General features: G+C 45.0%; 1 protein-coding gene across 1 annotated transcript; it reads left to right on the top strand.

Moving 5' to 3' along the window:
* Nucleotides 1–493: 493 nt before the first annotated feature.
* On the top strand, nucleotides 494–18,758 carry LOC129839297 (oocyte zinc finger protein XlCOF6-like). Its single transcript, XM_055906613.1, has 2 exons — nucleotides 494–1,560; nucleotides 16,704–18,758. The coding sequence occupies exons 1-2, from the start codon at nucleotides 915–917 to the stop codon at nucleotides 18,128–18,130; spliced, it is 2,073 nt and encodes a 690-aa protein (XP_055762588.1). The 5' UTR covers nucleotides 494–914; the 3' UTR covers nucleotides 18,131–18,758.
* Nucleotides 18,759–22,130: the final 3,372 nt, after the last annotated feature.

Here is a 22,130-nt window from a genome sequence, read left to right as displayed (position 1 = left end):
AACGGAAGAATCAGAACATCATTGAAAATAATAATATAATTATTATTTTTAATTGTATTTTATAAATCCTTAGCCTTTTTCTGACAGCGGAAAATGCCATCATTGTTCGCCACTGTGTTTCGGTTAATAATAATTTGTAGAGCGGCTCTATTTGCCTTTTTTTTCAACATTCTGAACATCGAAAGAATTCACGTTCTTCTGAAATATGAACACAGAAACACTGGACATTTTGAACTCCTTATTATGGTGGCAATTTTACAAAATTACAATCATGGTCCTGAATTGGACTCACATTTTTCTGGTCTCGACTCGGTCTCGGACCACTCGCCCCCTTCCCGGTCTCGCCCCCCTTCCCAGTCTCGCCCCCCTTCCCAGTCTCGCCCCCCTTCCCAGTCTCGCCCCCCTTCCCAGTCTCGCCCCCCTTCCCAGTCTCGCCCCCCCCTCCCTCCCTCCCTCCCTCCCTCCGGTCTTGGTCTTGAGTCGGTCTCGAACTCAACACTGATTAGTCTTTTAATGACAGATAGTACAAAATATATCCACAATTGTGAAAATTTTACATAATTTTCGCCCAAATTATTCATTTTCAAAGTAAACAGGATGGGACTCTTATCCTAAAGGAATCTGTGACCCGGACGTACTTAGGTCTTCTTGCCTGCCTCACAGCGGTCAACAAAGCTATTCTTTCAACCACCTCAGTAGCTTGCTAGCCAACATTAAACCGAAACATTGACGGTCTTAGGCCATTGTTTGTGAACATAAGCTAATCTTAGTGTTTTAAACACACGTCTGTTTACTTATCTACTGGTTAAGTTTAACCCAATTTGCTTAATACATTTCCAAACCTGTTAAGATTGATACTGAGCCTAGCACTAGGATAGTCGCTAATGCTAACTAGCTAGCTAATATCCCCGACCATGAGCTCATTAAATTACTCCCTCCCTGCTAAAGAAGACGTGGTCTGTTGCACGGAGACCGAAGCTCTGGGGCTGAACATTGTCGTGAAAGAAGAAGATGAGGTTGTTACAGTGAAAGGAGAGAAAGAACCTTTCATAATTAAAAAGGAGGAAGAGGAGGAGGGTGTTACCGTGAAAGAAGAAGAGAACGTTACAGTGAAAGAAGAGAAAGAACATTTTGGACCAGAAGAGGGGATAGAGGCTGTCATAGTGGAAGAGGAGGAGGTAGAAGCTTTCAGAATCAAAAATGAGGAAGAGGAAGATATCACATTGAAAGAAGAGGAGAAGGATGTTACAGTGAAAGAAGAGAAAGAACCCTTTGGAATGAAAGAGGAAGAGGGGATAGAGGCTGTCACAGTGGAAGAAGAGGAGGTAGAAACTTGCAGAATCAAAAAGGAGGAAGAGGAAGATATCACATTGAAAGAAGGGGAGGAGGATGTTACAGTGAAAGAAGAGAAAGAACCTTTTGGAGTGAAGGAGGAAGAGGAGGCTATCTCAATAAAAGAGGAGGAGGAAGACGTTTTAGGAGTGAAAGAGGATGATGAGGAGGAAGAAGATGAAGGAGAGGAGGAGGAGGAGGAGGAGACAGAAGATCAGATTAACACCAGTGAGTATTGTCTTAAAAACAGGGGCACAAACTCTGCAGTTGTTAAACTGTGTTGTTTTTTAAGGGGCATTCTATTGACGTTCTACACATGAATGTTGTTCTTTACTGAAGGATTCTGCGATTGGTTCTTGCATTTTTTTTTACTTTTAAATTAGTGATATATAGGCCAAGCCATTCTTTATTGGGGATTATAAACTGGGTGGTTGGAGCCCTGAATGCTGATTTGCTGAAAGCCGTGGTATACCACGGGTATGACAAAACATACATTTTACTGCTCAAATTATGTTAGTAACCAGTTTCTAATGGCACAAAGGCAACTCGGGGGTTTGTGGTACATGGCCAATATACCACGGCTAAGGGCTGTATCCAGGCACTGTGCGTTGCGTCGTGCATAAGAACAGCCCAGAGCCGTGGTATATTGGCCATGTACCACACCCCCTCAGAACCCAAAATATAGGTTAAGTGTACATTAAGCCCACACAAATCTAAATGTAGACATTTCTAACGTATACACCCCTAATGTTCCTAAAAGAAAGTGGAGCTAAAATTTAAGATGAATCGTTCATGTTTAGTTTTATAAATAAAATATGTGAAATGTCCGGACTGGGCTTAATAGGTACAGAATATACCCATTAAATAATACATTTTAAATCATTTCCAATTGTTAAAAACAGACATTTTGTTATGTGATCTTGAATGATAAGGACCGCCCCTGAAGTTATTGAAATCATTTATTTATTACTATTCATCATGGAAGTAGCACTCATAACAAGGGGTGTCCAATCATATCCGCAGAGATCCATTTGAGACCGGGCTTCCGTTCTTGCCAACCAGTACACACGCGATTCAACTTATAAACCAATCATAGACTTCAATCAAGACTTGATTAGTTGTTACTGATTGGTTAGAACAAAAAATCTGCAACCGCACTGGCCCTCTGTGGATAAGAACCACCGGCCCTCTGTGGATAAGAACCACCGGCCCTCTGTGGATAAGAACCACTGGCCCTCTGTGGATAAGAACCACCACACCGGCCCTCTGTGGATAAGAACCACCACACTGGCCCTCTGTGGATAAGAACCACCGGCCCTCTGTGGATAAGAACCACCACACTGGCCCTCTGTGGATAAGAACCACCACACTGGCCCTCTGTGGATAAGAACCACCACACCAGCCCTCTGTGGATAAGAACCACCACACCGGCCCTCTGTGGATAAGAACCACCGGCCCTCTGTGGATAAGAACCACCGGCCCTCTGTGGATAAGAACCACCGGCCCTCTGTGGATAAGAACCACCACACTGGCACTCTGTGGATAAGAACCACCGGCCCTCTGTGGATAAGAACCACCGGCCCTCTGTGGATAAAAACCACCGGCCCTCTGTGGATAAGAACCACCACACTGGCCCTCTGTGGATAAGAACCACCACACTGGCCCTCTGTGGATAAGAACCACCGGCCCTCTGTGGATAAGAACCACCGGCCCTCTGTGGATAAGAACCACCGGCCCTCTGTGGATAAGAACCACCGGCCCTCTGTGGATAAGAACCACCGGCCCTCTGTGGATAAGAACCACCGGCCCTCTGTGGATAAGAACCACCGGCCCTCTGTGGATAAGAACCACCGGCCCTCTGTGGATAAGAACCACCGGCCCTCTGTGGATAAGAACCACCGGCCCTCTGTGGATAAGAACCACCGGCCCTCTGTGGATAAGAACCACCGGCCCTCTGTGGATAAGAACCACCGCACTGGCCCTCTGTGGATAAGAACCACCGCACTGGCCCTCTGTGGATAAGAACCACCGCACTGGCCCTCTGTGGATAAGAACCACCGCACTGGCCCTCTGTGGATAAGAACCACCGCACTGGCCCTCTGTGGATAAGAACCACCGGCCCTCTGTGGATAAGAACCACCACACCGGCCCTCTGTGGATAAGAACCACCACACCGGCCCTCTGTGGATAAGAACCACCGTCCCTCTGTGGATAAGAACCACCACACCGGCCCTCTGTGGATAATAACCACCGGCCCTCTGTGGATAAGAACCACCGGCCCTCTGTGGATAAGAACCACCACACCGGCCCTCTGTGGATAAGAACCACCACACCGGCCCTCTGTGGATAAGAACCACCGGCCCTCTGTGGATAAGAACCACCGGCCCTCTGTGGATAAGAACCACCGGCCCTCTGTGGATAAGAACCACCGGCCCTCTGTGGATAAGAACCACCGGCCCTCTGTGGATAAGAACCACCACACCGGCCCTCTGTGGATAAGAACCACCACACCGGCCCTCTGTGGATAAGAACCACCTGCCCTCTGTGGATAAGAACCACCGGCCCTCTGTGGATAAGAACCACCACACTGGCCCTCTGTGGATAAGAACCACCACACTGGCCCTCTGTGGATAAGAACCACCACACTGGCCCTCTGTGGATAAGAACCACCACACTGGCCCTCTGTGGATAAGAACCACCACACTGGCCCTCTGTGGATAAGAACCACCACACTTGCCCTCTGTGGATAAGAACCACCACACCGGCCCTCTGTGGATAAGAACCACCGGCCCTCTGTGGATAAGAACCACCGGCCCTCTGTGGATAAGAACCACCACACCGGCCCTCTGTGGATAAGAACCACCGGCCCTCTGTGGATAAGAACCACCGGCCCTCTGTGGATAAGAACCACCGGCCCTCTGTGGATAAGAACCACCGGCCCTCTGTGGATAAGAACCACCACACCGGCCCTCTGTGGATAAGAACCACCACACCGGCCCTCTGTGGATAAGAACCACCGGCCCTCTGTGGATAAGAACCACCGGCCCTCTGTGGATAAGAACCACCGGCCCTCTGTGGATAAGAACCACCGGCCCTCTGTGGATAAGAACCACCGGCCCTCTGTGGATAAGAACCACCGGCCCTCTGTGGATAAGAACCACCACACCGGCCCTCTGTGGATAAGAACCACCACACCGGCCCTCTGTGGATAAGAACCACCACACCGGCCCTCTGTGGATAAGAACCACCTGCCCTCTGTGGATAAGAACCACCGGCCCTCTGTGGATAAGAACCACCACACCGGCCCTCTGTGGATAAGAACCACCACACCGGCCCTCTGTGGATAAGAACCACCACACCGGCCCTCTGTGGATAAGAACCACCACACCGGCCCTCTGTGGATAAGAACCACCACACCGGCCCTCTGTGGATAAGAACCACCACACCGGCCCTCTGTGGATAAGAACCACCGGCCCTCTGTGGATAAGAACCACCGCACTGGCCCTCTGTGGATAAGAACCACCGCACTGGCCCTCTGTGGATAAGAACCACCGCACTGGCCCTCTGTGGATAAGAACCACCACACTGGCCCTCTGTGGATAAGAACCACCGGCCCTCTGTGGATAAGAACCACCGGCCCTCTGTGGATAAGAACCACCGGCCCTCTGTGGATAAGAACCACCGGCCCTCTGTGGATAAGAACCACCACACCGGCCCTCTGTGGATAAGAACCACCGGCCCTCTGTGGATAAGAACCACCGGCCCTCTGTGGATAAGAACCACCGGCCCTCTGTGGATAAGAACCACCGGCCCTCTGTGGATAAGAACCACCGGCCCTCTGTGGATAAGAACCACCGGCCCTCTGTGGATAAGAACCACCGGCCCTCTGTGGATAAGAACCACCACACTGGCCCTCTGTGGATAAGAACCACCACACTGGCCCTCTGTGGATAAGAACCACCACACTGGCCCTCTGTGGATAAGAACCACCGGCCCTCTCTGGATAAGAACCACCGGCCCTCTGTGGATAAGAACCACCACACTGGCCCTCTGTGGATAAGAACCACCGGCCCTCTGTGGATAAGAACCACCCCACCGGCCCTCTGTGGATAAGAACCACCCCACCGGCCCTCTGTGGATAAGAACCACCGCACCGGCCCTCTGTGGATAAGAACCACCACACTGGCCCTCTGTGGATAAGAACCACCACACTGGCCCTCTGTGGATAAGAACCACCACACTGGCCCTCTGTGGATAAGAACCACCGTCCCTCTGTGGATAAGAACCACCACACTGGCCCTCTGTGGATAAGAACCACCGGCCCTCTGTGGATAAGAACCACCGGCCCTCTGTGGATAAGAACCACCACACTGGCACTCTGTGGATAAGAACCACCTCACTGGCCCTCTGTGGATAAGAACCACATCACTGGCCCTCTGTGGATAAGAACCACCGGCCCTCTGTGGATAAGAACCACCGACCCTCTGTGGAACAGAACATTTCATTTCAGAGAGTTCTGGAAGTTGTTCCACATGAAGGGTGCAAAACAAGTAAAATCAGCTTTACCCAACTCAGTTGAGACCGAAGGAGCCTCCAGGGTTATCCAAGCCTGAGACCAGGTTTGGTCATTTTTTGAGTCTAAATTGAATTAATGATGATAGATACATAGGAAGTTTCTACATGAGTGGTTTGTAGATAAACACAAGTTAATGCTGCACTCTCCTTACATACAAAGAGGCCCAACCCACTTTTTGATACGAAATACAATGGTGAGTTCTAGAACCATCAGCAGTAATAAACCTAAGGGCCCAATGGTGAGTTCTAGAACCATCAGCAGTAATAAACCTAAGGGCCCAATGGTGAGTTCTAGAACCATCAGCAGTAATAAACCTAATGGTGAGTTCTAGAACCATCAGCAGTAATAAACCTAAGGGCCCAATGGTGAGTTCTAGAACCATCAGCAGTAATAAACCTAAGGGCCCAATGGTGAGTTCTAGAACAATCAGCAGTAATAAACCTAAGGGCCCAATGGTGAGTTCTAGAACCATCAGCAGTAATAAACCTAAGGGCCCAATGGTGAGTTCTAGAACCATCAGCAGTAATAAACCTATGGTGAGTTCTAGAACAATCAGCAGTAATAAACCTAAGGGCCCCATGGTGAGTTCTAGAACCATCATCAGTAACAAACCTAAGGGCCCAATGGTGAGTTCTAGAACCATCAGCAGTAATAAACCTAATGGTGAGTTCTAGAACCATCACCAGTAATAAACCTAAGGGCACAATGGTGAGTTCTAGAACCATCAGCAGTAATAAACCTAAGGGCCCAATGGTGAGTTCTAGAACAATCAGCAGTAATAAACCTAAGGGCACAATGGTGAGTTCTAGAACCATCAGCAGTAATAAACCTAAGGGCCCAATGGTGAGTTCTAGAACCATCAGCATTAAAAAACCTAATGGTGAGTTCTAGAACAATCAGCAGTAATAAAGGGCCTGTCGTGTCAAATAGTGTCCCCCTCTAAGTCACAATGGGATTCGATAAACTATTAGCGTCCGTTGCTATATCAACGGTGTGATGACCTAATGATTAGAATGTTGGAGATCATTACAGCCTAAATGACGTTCTTTTCATCATCGCTATGCCAACAAGGCTGATTTACGCTACAATTTTGCTGTTTAAAAAAGTTTAGTTTAGCTAATAAAATGAAAACAGGAATTCAGACTGGTTTTTGGTACGTTGGTAACATTTCAACATGAAGTCCATGTCTTAAACGTTGCTCCGTTTTGTAAATAGCAAAGAAACCGTGTACTCCGGTTGACACATTAAAGTGACTCACCTTACAGACCAGGAAGTCAGCTAATTTCCACTCCATTCATATGCAAATCAATTTAATTAATACACGTGCTTGTCTGGCTGTCATGTTTTTATTTTAACCTGCCCTTCCCTTATCTACACTGAAATAATATCATTTCACTAGTCCTCTAATATGATAGAAAGAAATTGATCTCGCATAGCTCATATATGTATCTATTGTAGGTCCCAGGATAAAACAATGAATAATGTGGAACATATAAGGATACCTTACAACTTACAGTAATGAACACCTTGTGAAACAACTGTGAAAACCAACCTAGCAAAATATAAGATTTTAATACATAAACTTTGATCGTTTTTGGTATTGTGTCATTCATTTATTTTCACAGATTTTTTTTGTGCACTCACATGGCAATCAGACTAAAATACTGAATTCTGGAGTGTGGAATTCTGCCTGTCACTTGTTCTCAGAAGGGGGACTTGAAGAGGGAGACAGAAAAGTCCAGACATTGCTGCTCTCTTTGTTCTGAGTGTTTGCAGTGCTAGTAGTTTTTAGTACATCTGTGTATCTCATAGTATGTGCCCAGTATGACGGAGCAAGAAAACTTTCTCAGCAGATAATGACAACAACAGTAGCTGTAGATGATGTAATGAAAAGTTGGAGGGTGGTTGGTAGTGGAGAACATCAGGTGGATCCACGTCTGGGTTTTGGCCAGAACCCCCAGGTCCTGGAGAACAGGTAGTGGAGAACATCAGGTGGGTCTGGGTGTTGGGCAGAACCCCTAGGTCCTGGAGAACAGGTAATGGAGAACATCAGGTGGATCCATGTCTGGGTGTTGGGCAGAACCCCTAGGTCCTGGAGAACAGGTAGTGGATGACATCAGGTGGGTCCACGTCTGGATGTTTGGCAGAACCCCTAGGTCCTGGAGAACAGGTAGTGGAGGACATCAGGTGGGTCCACGTCTGGATGTTGGGCAGAACCCCTAGGTCCTGGAGAACAGGTAGTGGAGGACATCAGGTGGGTCTGGGTGGTGGGCAGAACCCCTATAGGTCCTGGAGAACAGGTAGTGGAGGACATCAGGTGGGTCTGGGTGGTGGGCAGAACCCCTATAGGTCCTGGAGAACAGGTAGTGGAGGACATCAGGTGGGTCCATGTCTGGGTGTTGGGCAGAACCCCTAGGTCCTGGAGAACAGGTAGTGGAGGACATCAGGTGGATCTGAGTGTTGGGCAGAACACCCAGGTCCTGGAGAACAGGTAGTGGAGGACATCAGGTGGGTCTGGGTCTTGGGCAGAACCCCCAGGTCCTGGAGAACAGGTAGTGGAGAACATCAGGTGGATCTGGGTCTGGGTGTTGGGCAGAACCCCCAGGTCCTGGAGAACAGGTAGTGGAGAACATCAGGTGGGTCTGGGTTTTGGGCAGAACCCCTATAGGTCCTGGAGAACAGGTAGTGGAGAACATCAGGTGGGTCTGGGTGTTGGGCAGAACCCCCAGGTCCTGGAGAACAGGTAGTGGATGACATCAGGTAGGTCTGGGTTTTGGGCAGAACCCCTATAGGTCCTGGAGAACAGGTAGTGGAGGACATCAGGTGGGTCTGGGTGGTGGGCAGAACCCCTAGGTCCTGGAGAACAGGTAGTGGAGGACATCAGGTGGATCCATGTCTGGGTGTTGGGCAGAACCCCTATAGGTCCTGGAGAACAGGTAGTGGAGGACATCAGGTGGGTCTGGGTGTTGGGCAGAACCCACAGGTCCTGGAGAACAGGTAGTGGAGGACATCAGGTGGGTCTGGGTGTTGGGCAGAACCCCCAGGTCCTGGAGAACAGGTAGTGGAGGACATCAGGTGGGTCTGGGTGTTGGGCAGAACCCCCAGGTCCTGGAGAACAGGTAGTGGATGACATCAGGTGGATCTGGATCTGGGTGGTGGGCAGAACCCCCAGGTCCTGGAGAACATGTAGTGGAGAACATCAGGTGGATCTGGGTGTTGGGCAGAACCCCCAGGTCCTGGAGAACAGGTAGTGGATGACATCAGGTGGATCCATGTCTGGGTGTTGGGCAGAACCCCGAGCTCCTGGAGAACAGGTAGTGGAGGACATCAGGTGGATCCACGTCTGGGTTTTGGGCAGAACCCCCAGGTCCTGGAGAACAGGAGCAGAGTTGAAGGGAACAGGGTAGGAGACAGAGACGTAAACAAGCAAACACATCGGTTACACTTTACTGGTGAGAAAATTTGATGGATTAGTGCAGTGTTCTAAAAATAAATGAACCGCGGGCAATCATTTTTACCTGGTCAAAAACCTCCACATCCTTCTCAGTCCGTGCCTGAAGGACGTACTCGAAGGTGTTCTGATCTGGTTCCACAAAAACCTCCACATCCTTCTCAGCCCGTGCCTGAAGGACGTACTCAAAGGTGTTCTGATCTGGTTCCACTCTTTCCACCACATCAGGTGGAGTTTCAGTGATCTGAAAGTACATTATACTAAAGTTAGCGAAGCTAATACCACCACCCCTGTAGATGTGCAGGAGGGGATAACTAACGTTAGCGAAGCTAATACCACCACCCCTGTAGATGTGCAGGAGGGGATAACTAAAGTTAGCCAAGCTAATACCACCACCCCTGTAGATGTGCAGGAGGGGCTAACTAACGTTAGCCAAGCTAATACCACCACCCCTGTAGATGTGCAGGAGGGGATAACTAACGTTAGCCAAGCTAATACCATTGCGGATCCAGGCACAATGGACCTGGTGATTCAAAAGATGACTGATAACATTACCAAAGTGATCGATATCAAGATAGGAACGGTCTTGGAAGCAATAGCAGGCCATTCAGCCGAACTGCAGGAAGTTGTCAAGCGTGTTGACAAGGCGGAAGAGTTGCTACTGTGGAAACTTCCACTACATCAATGGACACTAAGATAAAGGCGCTTGAGAAACAGGTGCACAAAATGGCCCGCGCACATTGATGACTTCTCAGATAACCGAGGACACAGATGCAATATCCGTGTGGTGGGACTCCCGGAAAATACTGAAGGGACACATTCGGTTAAATTCTTTTGAGGAATGGATTCCTGATGCTACCTACAAATGGATACTAAGGCTGGACGTGTGAAGCTGGACAGAGCCCATCGCTCTGAAACATCGCTACCCCGGTCCCAACCAGCGCCCACGACCAGTGGTTAGAAAGTTCCACAACTTCACCGACAAGCAGCGCATCATGGACGTGGCCAGATGCATCGGTTCTGACGATATTCAACGCCAATGTCCAAGGGTCTCATTCTTCAATGATTACTCCGCAGCGGTTGTACGAAGACGCAAGGCATTTGATGAGGTAAAGGCTCAACTCAAGAGAATGAAGATGGATTACGCACTGCTGTACCCGGCCACATTGAAGATTATGATCAACAGAACGCCTAAGAAGCTTTACACACCTGAAGAGGCTGCTGTGTTTATTGACTCTGTCGGGTAAATAACTTTAATCTGCACCTTTGCAGCATTGGATAACTTTTTCATCCAAACCTCGTCAATGAGCAGTGATGTGAGTTCAAGTGGGTCATGAAGCAGTGATGTGAGTTCAAGTGGGTCATGAAGCAGTGATGTGGGTCATGAAGCAGTGATGTGCGTTCAAGTGGGTCATGAAGCAGTGATGTGCGTTCAAGTGGGTCATGAAGCAGTGATGTGCATTCAAGTGGGTCATGAAGCAGTGATGTGAGTTCTCGAGTGGGTCATGAAGCGGTGATGTGAGTTCTCAAGTTGGTCATGAAGCGGTGATGTGAGTTCTCAAGTGGGTCATGAAGCAGTGATGTGAGTTCTCAAGTTGGTCATGAAGCGGTGATGTGAGTTCTCAAGTGGGTCATGAAGCAGTGATGTGAGTTCAAGTGGGTCACGAAGCAGTGATGTGAGTTCAAGTGGGTCATGAAGCAGCTATGTGAGTTCTCAAGTGGGTTATGAAGCAGTGATGTGAGTTCTCAAGTGGGTCATGAAGCAGTGATGTGCGTTCAAGTGGGTCATGAAGCAGTGATGTGCGTTCAAGTGGGTCATGAAGCAGTGATGTGCGTTCAAGTGGGTCATGAAGCAGTGATGTGAGTTCAAGTGGGTCATGAAGCGGTGATGTGAGTTCAAGTGGGTCATGAAGCAGTGATGTGAGTTCTCAAGTGGGTCATGAAGCAGTGATGTGAGTTCTCAAGTGGGTTATGAAGCAGTGATGTGAGTTCAAGTAGGTCACGAAGCAGTTATGTGGGTCACGAAGTTGTGATGTGAGTTCTCAAGTGGGTCATGAAGCAGTGATGTGTGTTCTCAAGTGGGTCATGAAGCAGTGATGTGAGTTCTCAAGTGGGTTATGAAGCAGTGGTGTGAGTTCAAGTGGGTCATGAAGCGGTGATGTGCGTTCTCAAGTGCGTTATGAAGCAGTGATGTGAGTTCAAGTGGGTCACGAAGCAGTGATGTGGGTCACGAAGTTGTGATGTGAGTTCTCAAGTAGGTCATGAAGCAGTGATGTGAGTTCTCAAGTGGGTCACAAAGCAGTGATGTGAGTTCTCAAGTGGGTTATGAAGCAGTGATGTGAGTTCAAGTGGGTCACGAAGCAGTTATGTGGGTCACGAAGTTGTGATGTGAGTTCTCAAGTGGGTCATGAAGCAGTGATGTGTGTTCTCAAGTGGGTCATGAAGCAGTGATGTGAGTTCTCAAGTGGGTTATGAAGCAGTGGTGTGAGTTCAAGTGGGTCATGAAGCGGTGATGTGCGTTCTCAAGTGCGTTATGAAGCAGTGATGTGAGTTCAAGTGGGTCACGAAGCAGTGATGTGGGTCACGAAGTTGTGATGTGAGTTCTCAAGTAGGTCATGAAGCAGTGATGTGAGTTCTCAAGTGGGTCACAAAGCAGTGATGTGAGTTCTCAAGTGGGTCATGAAGCAGTGATGTGGGTCATGAATTACAGGCCTCTCTCATCTTTTTAAGTGGGAGAACTTGCACAATTGGTGGCAGACTAAATACTTTTTTGCCCCACTGTATAATAAGTTACGTTGCTACTGTATATCTATATCCAGGCTGTATCACAACGGGCCGTGATCGGGAGTCCCAATGGGCGGCGCACAATAAGCCCAGCGTCGTCCGAGTTTGGCCAGTGTAGACCGTCATTGTAAATAAGAATTTGTTATTGCCTAGTTAAAATAAAAAAATTGACTGATGTGGTACGACTGGCTAGCATGAAAAACCCATCTGTTCAATTGGCAATAAACAGTAATTGAATTGAAAGCATATACCAGATAACATTATGTGGGTCCGAGGGGGGACATTCAGCATATACCAGATAACATTATGTGGGTCCTAGGGGGGACATTCAGCATATACCAGATAACATTATGTGGATCCTAGGGGGGACATTCAGCATATACCAGATAACATTATGTGGGTCCTAGGGGGGACATTCAGCATATACCAGATAACATTATGTGGGTCCTAGGGGGGACATTCAGCATATACCAGATAACATTATGTGGGTCCTAGGAGGGACATTCAGCATATACCAGATAACATTATGTGGTCCTAGGGGGGACATTCAGGATATACCAGATAACATTATGTGGGTCCTAGGGAGGACTTTCATCATATACCAGATAACATTATGTGGGTCCTAGGGGGAACATTCATCATATACCAGATAACATTATGTGGGTCCTTGGGGGGACATTCAGCATATACCAGATAACATTATGTGGGTCCTAGGGGGGACATTCAGCATATACCAGATAACATTATGTGGGTCCTAAGAGGGACATTCAGCATATACCAGGTAACATTATGTGGGTCCTAGGGGGGACATTCAGCATATACCAGATAACATTATGTGGGTCCTAGGGGGACATTCAGCATATACCAGATAACATTATGTGGGTCCTAGGGGGGACATTCAGCATATACCAGATAACATTATGTGGGTCCTTGCCCAGCCCAGTTGCTTTGTTGGTGCTCTTTAAGCATAGTAGATTGTTCACTTTGTCCTCTGTTATCATGCACAGGTCAAACAAATCATTTGTGATACCTTTGCCTTTATGGTAAAAGTTGTTAATGAAAGACTGGCAATAGTTTCCAGAGCAGATGGGTAACTTCTTAACCAGAGATGAGGCTATAGTGGTAAAAACATTTTTTTTTTAAATATAATTTGCAACCTTTGCCTGGTCATAACATAAAACGCCATCAAAATCCAGGCCAATACTACAGGATTTTACCTTATGGGGAGTTTCTGAGCCAATGTCCTTTAAAATGTTCCACAGTTCACGAGGCTGATGTAAGGTGTCATTACCAGATGACGTCTATATGGTGTTTGGATTTGGCCTTATCCATTTTGTATCTCTCTGATTTGGCCTTATCCATTTTGTATCTCCCTGATTTGGCCTTATCCATTTTGTATCTCTCTGATTTGGCCTTATCCATTTTGTATCTCCCTGATTTGGCCTTATCCATTTTGTATCTCCCTGATTTGGCCTTATCCATTTTGTATCTCCCTGATTTGGCCTTATCCATTTTGTATCTCCCTGATTTGGCCTTATCCATTTTGTATCTCCCTGATTTGGCCTTATCCATTTTGTATCTCCCTGATTTGGCCTTATCCATTTTGTATCTTCCCTGGTTTGGCCTTATCCATTTTGTATCTTCCCTGGTTTGGCCTTATCCATTTTGTATCTTCCCTGGTTTCTACAGTTTATATAACCTTCATAATCTTGTTGTAGTATTTTGTCCTTCTGAATCTGGCCAGGTAGCGATCCCTTTTCCTTTTGAGGTCTAAGGTCTCGGAAGTGATCCATTTCCCTGACCGCTGTTTGATTCGAATTTGTTTCATCGGAGCCAGAGAGTCGAGTGCAGACAGAAACAGATCTTTTAAAAGATACCAAGCTTAAATCGACATCGTCACAGTTTAGTACAATGAGACCAATCCAAAATTCCAAGGACCTCTAGAAAACGTTCTTTTGAGTATTGTTTCATAGACCTTCATGTATTTATTACCTGCCTCTCGTAGTATTTTGGATGTCTTACGGGTACAGTAGGTTACCATACGATCATTCATTTACTAGTGTACTTTTCCTAGGTGGTAACTGCACATTTGTATTGAAATCGCCAAGCAGAATACATTCCCTATCAGCCAATACATTGTGATCACAGCAATTCGATTCAAGTAAATCATAGAAAGGATTCTGCTAAGAAGGCCGATAGCAAACACCAACAAGTATAGGACGGCCTTTAGGAAGAAGTAGTTCTACCCATGCAACCTCAAGACCATCCGTTTCCAGATCTGAACGAGGGTTAAAATGCACATCCTTCCTAGTTTAAAAAAAAAACACACGCCGCCACTGTTTCGTTTTCGGGTCAATTCTACGAACGCTACAACCCGGTAGCTCAACCTCATCGTCCTCTCCAGTTGACCCGTCGAGTCTCAGTCACAGCAACTACTTCAGCCCGGGAGTTAGAAGCAAGGAGTTTTAATTCCTCTCATTTCGGCAGCAGGCTCCATGCGTTCACATGGACAAAAAGGAAGTCCTCTCCAATTGATACAAAGTCAAACGTGTCATTTTCTGTGCCCCCCTACTACTGATACATCCACTATCTCATATAGATTACACTCATCCTCCCTGCTTGTGTCCGGCACAATATGAAAGGGAAGCTTTCCATCCACTATCTCATATAGATTACACTCATCATTCCTGCTTGTGTCTGGCACAATATGAAAGGGAAGCTTTCCATCCACGTGTTCCGGTGTCGGTGGAACGGCAGTTGGGGATCATCGCCATGTTTGAATTGTAGAATAAATCAGAAAACGCCAAACTAATGGCTAGAGCCATAATAGATCGATATAATAACAAGATGCAAAATTGGTCCAAGCAAAGGCAAAAGCTTTCTCGGCATTACCGCAAAAAACAATGGAAGGGGAAGGAAGTAGATCTATTATCTTGTTGTGGTTCACCAAGTTATGTTGCTACTGTAATGACTGACACGTGGTACGACTGCTAGCATGAAAAACCCATCTGTTCAATAAGCAGGAAATAGTCGTTACCCATCTGTTCAATAAGCAGGAAATAGTCGTTACCCATCTGTTCAATAAGCAGGAAATAGTCGTTACCCATCTGTTCAATAAGCAGGAAATAGTCGTTACCCATCTGTTCAATAAGCAGGAAATAGTCGTTACCCATCTGTTCAATAAGCAGGAAATAGTCGTTACCCATCTGTTCAATAAGCAGGAAATAGTCGTTACCCAAGTGAAAGGGGAAGGAAGTAGTATGCCGTCATGTGCATATATATCAACACATTCATATCTTCATTTTACATCAAGTGTTCTCTTCTTCTCTTCTCTCTTCTTCTCAAGTGTTCTCTTCTTCTCTTCTCTCTTCTTCTCAAGTGTTCTCTTCTTCTCTTCTCTCTTCTTCTCAAGTGTTCTCTTCTTCTCTTCTCTCTTCTTCTCAAGTGTTCTCTTCTATTCACTCTCCTGACAAGGTTCTAAAAATATCTGGAAAATGTGTTTACCTTGAGTGTCACCTCAACACAAGTTTTTTTTTTTTCCAGCTTTGAAATTGTCAACGAGTAGAAATGTACACAACTGTCAATAACTTAATAATAAAACATCTGATTGGCTTAGAATTAAAAACTGGTGATACAACAACCACATTAAATGGTTTAAACATGAAATAGCAGAACATTTACATTTTTATTTATTTATTTGAATCCAAAGTTGGAAGTGGGCTTAATAGGTACACTGACCCTAAGCTTGTTTTACTCCATTATTTGTAAACAATGTAGGCCTAATTGTAAACAAAGACTTATTCACTCAACATGGTTACAACTATAATTTTGCATCCATAGCGCTGTCAATGAATTTGAGTGGTTACATTTCTCTAACCCCCATCCCTCAGCTTTATACCAAAACTGTGGCAGGGTGCCCACTTTGTGGCAGGATGTTGTTTTATACCAAAACTGGCAGGGTGCCCACTTTGTGGCAGGATGTTGTTTTATACCAAAACTGGCAGGGTGCCCACTTTGTGGCAGGATGTTGTTTTATACCAAAACTGGCAGGGTGCCCACTTTGTGGCAGGATGTTGTTTTATACCAAAACTGTCAGGGTGCCCACTTTGTGGCAGGATGTTGTTTGAACTGCAGATTGCCCCTTTCGATCTAGTAGCCAAGTAACAATAATGTATCCTATACTGACTAGTCTATTTATCCATTAGGTCTAATACATGTATCCTATACTGACTAGTCTATTTATCCATTAGGTCTAATACATGTATCCTATACTGACTAGTCTATTTATCCATTAGGTCTAATACATGTATCCTATACTGACTAGTCTATTTATCCATTAGGTCTAATGCATGTATCCTATACTGACTAGTCTATTTATCTAATAAATGCGTAACACCAATATATGTAATAGTGTTTATATTAGCCTCAAAGCGCTACAGCCACTCTGTGATGCCCTTTTATTGGGGGATCTAGTCTAGATTAAACCTCATAGAAAGACAGTTTTATCATGTGGAGGTTTTATTCCGGTCTCTCTGTTTAACCAAATACTCTCTTTGACAGGAGAGAGACCAGACTCTCATTCTGAAAGCAGGAAGAGTCCTTCAGAAGAACCAGACGCAGAGACATCCAAACCAGCAAGAGCACACCACTGCTCCCAGTGTGGAAAGAGATTTATACGGTTAGGGCACCTGAAAGAACATATGAAAACACATACAGGGGAGAAGCCTTTTCACTGCTCCCAGTGTGGAAAGGGTTTTGGACAGTCAGGGCATCTAAAAGTGCATGAAAGAAGACACACTGGAGAGAAGCCGTATCAATGCTCCCAGTGTGAAAAGAAATGTTTCTCACCAGGGGACTTGAAGTCACATGAGAGAACACACACACAGTCTTTAGAGAGGCCTTTCCAATGCTCTCAGTGTGGAAAGAAATTTATCCAGTCATCGCATCTGAAAGAGCATGAAAGAATACACACAGGAGAGAAGCCTTACCAATGCTCTCAGTGTGGAAAGGGTTTTAGATACTCAGGGCATTTAAAAGTGCATGAAAGAACACACACTGGAGAGAAGCCGTATCAATGCTCCCAGTGTCAAAAGGGTTTTTTCTCACCAGGGGACCTGAAAAAACACGAGAGAACACATTTAGTAGAGAGGCCTTTCCAATGCTCTCAGTGTGGAAAGAGATTTATGCAGTCATCACATCTGAAAAAACACAAGAGAATACACACAGGCGAACAACCATTCCAATGCTCTCATTGTGGAAAAAGTTTTACCCGTTTAGGGAACTTGAAAACGCATGAGATGACACACACAGGAGAGAAGCCTTTCCACTGCTCCTTCTGTGGAAAATGTTTTACCCATTTAGGGAACCTGAGAATGCATGAGATGACACACACAGGAAATAAGCCTTTTCACTGTTCCCAGTGTGGAAAGGGTTTTGGACACTCAGGGCATCTAAAAGTGCACGAAAGAACACACACTGGAGAGAAGCCGTATCAATGCTCCCAATGTGAAAGTAAATTTTTCTCATCAGGGGACCTGAAATCACATGAGAGAACACACACTGTAGAGAGGCCTTTTCAATGCTCTCAGTGTGGAAAGAGTTTTACCCGGTTAGGGAATCTGAATATGCATTTGAGAACACACACAGGTGAGAAGCCATACCACTGCTCTGACTGTGGAAAGAGATTTATCCAGCTAGGGGACCTGAAATCACATGAGCGAACACACACAGGAGATAAGCCTTTCCAATGCTCTCAGTGTGGAAAAAGTTTTGCCTGGTTAGGGAACTTGAAAATGCATGAGAGAATACACACAGGAGAGAAGCCTTTCCACTGCTCCTTGTGTGGAAAGAGTTTTACCTTTTTAGGGACACTGAAAAAGCATGAGATGACACACACAGGAGAGAAGCCTTTCCAATGCTCCCAATGTGGAAAGAGTTTTACCCAGTTAGTGAACCTGAAAAGGCATGAAGCAACACACACAGGATAGAATCCTTTCCAGTGTCCTCAGTGTAGAAAGACATTTTCCCGGCAGGAGGGCATGAAATCACATGAGAGAATAGAGGCTGTGTTCTGACTTATAGTTTTGACAAACTTTTTGGTGCTTTGGTTTATGCCACATTAAATAAAATTGTATGTAAGAAAAAAAAAATAGGCTTACTTTTCTTCTTAGTTAATTGTTTCTCGAAACATGCTCACATCTAAAATTTAGAATATATTTTAGCATGTATTTGATTTTGATTATGAATTTTTATTGATAAATATAAACCCTTAGTGTTCGTTATATGATTTGGATATTGTTATTTAAAAAAAATAAATGTAATTAATCATTCATGTGCTTTTCTTGATTCTGACCTTAAACCTCTTGAATTCAGTCGTTGTGTTTTTCATTGAGTTCATTTGTGTAGTAGTTATCCAGCTCAACGTGTGTGATAATTAGATGACGTTGTTCTGATAACATTGATACAGTTGTTGACATTGATAAAACATTTACTACCTCAATGCAGTGGGCCATCAGTACTGTTCCATCAGATACAACACAGGTGCTGATTTGTAAAAATTATTTGATTATTTCAACATTTATCTGAATAAAAGTAAAAGGGATATTTTTTTTTTAACTGTGTGGATGTTAATTTAATACACCTACATCTATGTATTGTTACACCACGTAGGAGCAGTATAGACCTAGTCTGTTCATTATATACATCTACATGATGTAATGTTACACCATGTAGGAGCAGTATAGACCTAGTATGTTCATTATATACATCTACATGATGTATTGTTACACCGTGTAGGAGCAGTATAGACCTAGTATGTTCATTATATACATCTACATGATGTATTGTTACACCACGTAGGAGCAGTATAGACCTAGTCTGTTCATTATATACATCTACATGATGTATTGTTACACCCGTGTAGGAACAGTATAGACCTAGTCTGTTCATTATATACATCTATGTATTGTTACACCATGTAGGAGCAGTATAGACCTAGTCTGTTCATTATATACATCTATATGATGTATTGTTACACCATGTAGGAGCAGTATAGACCTAGTCTGTTCATTATATACATCTATATGATGTATTGTTACACCATGTAGGAGCAGTATAGACCTAGTCTGTTCATTATATACATCTACATGATGTAATGTTACACCATGTAGGAGCAGTATAGACCTAGTCTGTTCATTATATACATCTACATGATGTATTGTTACACCATGTAGGAGCAGTATAGACCTAGTTGTTCATTATATACATCTACATGATGTATTGTTACACCATGTAGGAGCAGTATAGACCTAGTCTGTTCATTATATACATCTACATGATGTATTGTTACACCATGTAGGAGCAGTATAGACCTAGTCTGTTCATTATATACATCTACATGATGTATTGTTACACCATGTAGGAGCAGTATAGACCTAGTCTGTTCATTATATACATCTACATGATGTATTGTTACACCATGTAGGAGCAGTATAGACCTAGTCTGTTCATTATATACATCTACATGATGTATTGTTACACCATGTAGCAGCAGTATAGACCTAGTCTGTTCATTATATACATCTACATGATGTATTGTTACACCATGTAGGAGCAGTATAGACCTAGTCTGTTCATTATATACATCTACATGATGTATTGTTCATTATATAGGAGCAGTATAGACCTAGTCTGTTCTTTATATACAGAACCAGTCAAAAGTTTGGACACACCTACTCATTCAAGTTTTTTTTTTTTTTTTACTATCTTCTACAATAGTGAAGACATCAAAACTATGAAATAACATATGGAGTCATGTAATAACCCCAAAAAGTGGTAAACAAATCAAAATATATTTTAGATTCTTCAAAGTAGCCGCCCTTTTGCCTTGATGACAGCTTTGCACACTCTTGGCAATGAATGACATTCTTTACATCAAATTAAACTTAATAACTTGTCAGGATGCTGAACTAAAACTGTGAGTCTCTTCATAGTTTAAATAACAACAACAGTAACTTTCTGAGCATTCATTTCAAACTAAAATTAAAGTCCCAACATTCAACTTTTCTTCAATTGTCCATTTAATTGTCAATGTTCCTTTAAAAAAAAATAAAAAGGTGGGATCAACTCCATATTAATGTGATGAAACTGGTCTGTGCTTGTTCACTGCGTCAACGAAGGCTGCGACTTCTTCCAGGTCTGAGTTTTCCAGGCAGACCGACGGTTGTCTTGAGAGTGTGTCGGCAATGAGCAGCGTTTTGCCTGCGGTATATTCAGCTTTGGGGGCTGAACCTCATCATTCTGATAAGCGATCACAGGGACCTCAACCAGATTTTCGTAGTTAACGGCACCAAACGGTTTGTGGACCGTTTAGCAGTTTTAAAGACTCCAGGCCGCACAGGTAACGTGAGAACTTCTCACAAGCCCAAACAGACGCCAAGCACACCTTCTCTATCCAGGCACACCTTCTCTATCTAGGCACACCTTCTCTCAGCAGAAGAGAGGGTACATGAGCAGAAGGCCACGGGCAGCATTTTCCTTTCATGCTCTTGTAACAGTACCCCTCCAATGCCATAACTGCTGGCATCAGCGCTCGCTCGAAACATCTTAGCATCCTAATATTGGTGATGACTAAGGTTGCAAAATGACAATAAATTCTCAGATTTTCCCAAAGTCCCGGTTAGAGATTTTCCCAGAATAAGCAGGAAATCCAGAATTCTCCAACCAGGATTTCTGGAAAACCAGAGAATTTTGGGGGAAGGTCCTGGAATGTTGCAGCCCTAGTGCTGACACTAGCATGCCCTTTACTGTTCTAAAGATCTTGGCTTCTTCCCCAGGACAAGACGACATCTTGCTTCAGAAGTTTGTTGAGTGGCTGCAGCTCAGTGGAACTGTTTTTGGTAAGTATCTGCATTAGGTAGTTAACCATGCCTAGTATCCGTTTTCAGCTCTGTAACGTTCTGTCGTTTTACCAGTTCTTGCATTGCCCTTACTGTCTCTGGGTCAGGGCTGACAAAACAAACCTTGCAGATCCGGTGCCCACTTTGGTTTTAGATGTAATTTCTCCTTGTTCAACTTCAGTCCTGAAGCTTTCATCACTCTGAAGGCTTCTGCTAGCCTATCGGTTGTGCTCCTCCTTTTGAGCGTCCATAAACTAAAATGTCGTCCATGTAGCATTTCACTCCGTCCAGGCCAATCAACAGCTCCCGTTATCTTCTTTTGGAATAATGCAGGTGCACCGATTTATTTCAAAAGAGAAGTATGTGAAAACAGTATTTCCTTAAAATGGTTTAATGGAGGTTGTTAGCTTCTTGCTAGTTTCATCCAGGGGGAAGCCAGAACCCAGCCAGAACCCACAGAACCCACGGAACCCAGCCAGAACCCACGGAACCCAGCCAGAACCCACAGAACTCATCCAGAACCCACAGAACCCAGCCAGAAAACACTTTGGCTCTCGTAATGGAATGACGTTATCCCACGTTAGCAGTGCGTATTTCCTCACACACCCCTCATTTAGCCGCTGTAAGCCCACACCAATGCAGATTTAGCCATTTTTATTGACAACCGGAACCATTGGAAGCACACCACACAAAGGAATCTTGTTGCTTTAAAATGTTCTTAGCTGTCTGGACACACCGATGCAGATGGAATTAATTGTATTTTTAATTTTGATATGAATGAATTGTAGTTTTAACTTAAATTTTTCTTCTTTGGGGGGGGGGGGACTGTGGGAGGAGTCTCGATTGGTTGAGGGACAGCTATTGGGGAACTGTGGGGGGGATCTTGGAGGGTTTGTGTTCACGTTTTTTGGCCTGGTGGGAGATCTGTCAACGTGCCCTTGAGCAGAGCATTGACCCTGGATGCTTCTGTGTGTCGCTCTGAATGGGAGTCTGTTGGATGACTGGTAGGGTGTAGTTGTTGATCTCTGAATGGGAGTCTGTTGGATGACTGGTATGGTGTAGTTGTTGAGTGGCTTCACTGCAAGTATGT

This window comes from Salvelinus fontinalis, chromosome 40 (assembly GCF_029448725.1).
Source record: "Salvelinus fontinalis isolate EN_2023a chromosome 40, ASM2944872v1, whole genome shotgun sequence".
Taxonomy (NCBI): Eukaryota; Metazoa; Chordata; class Actinopteri; order Salmoniformes; family Salmonidae; genus Salvelinus; species Salvelinus fontinalis.
Note: the sequence above shows the minus strand (reverse complement) of the source record. Positions and strands in the feature narration are given on the sequence as shown.

What these genes read in the sequence shown, in the direction of transcription:
- LOC129839297 (XM_055906613.1), top strand. Translation starts at nt 915, where the DNA reads ATGAGCTCATTAAATTACTCCCTCCCTGCTAAAGAAGACGTGGTCTGT. An exon ending in AGAAGATCAGATTAACACCA is followed by an intron (nt 1,561 to 16,703) that starts GTGAGTATTGTC and finishes TCTCTTTGACAG; the next exon opens with GAGAGAGACCAGACTCTCAT.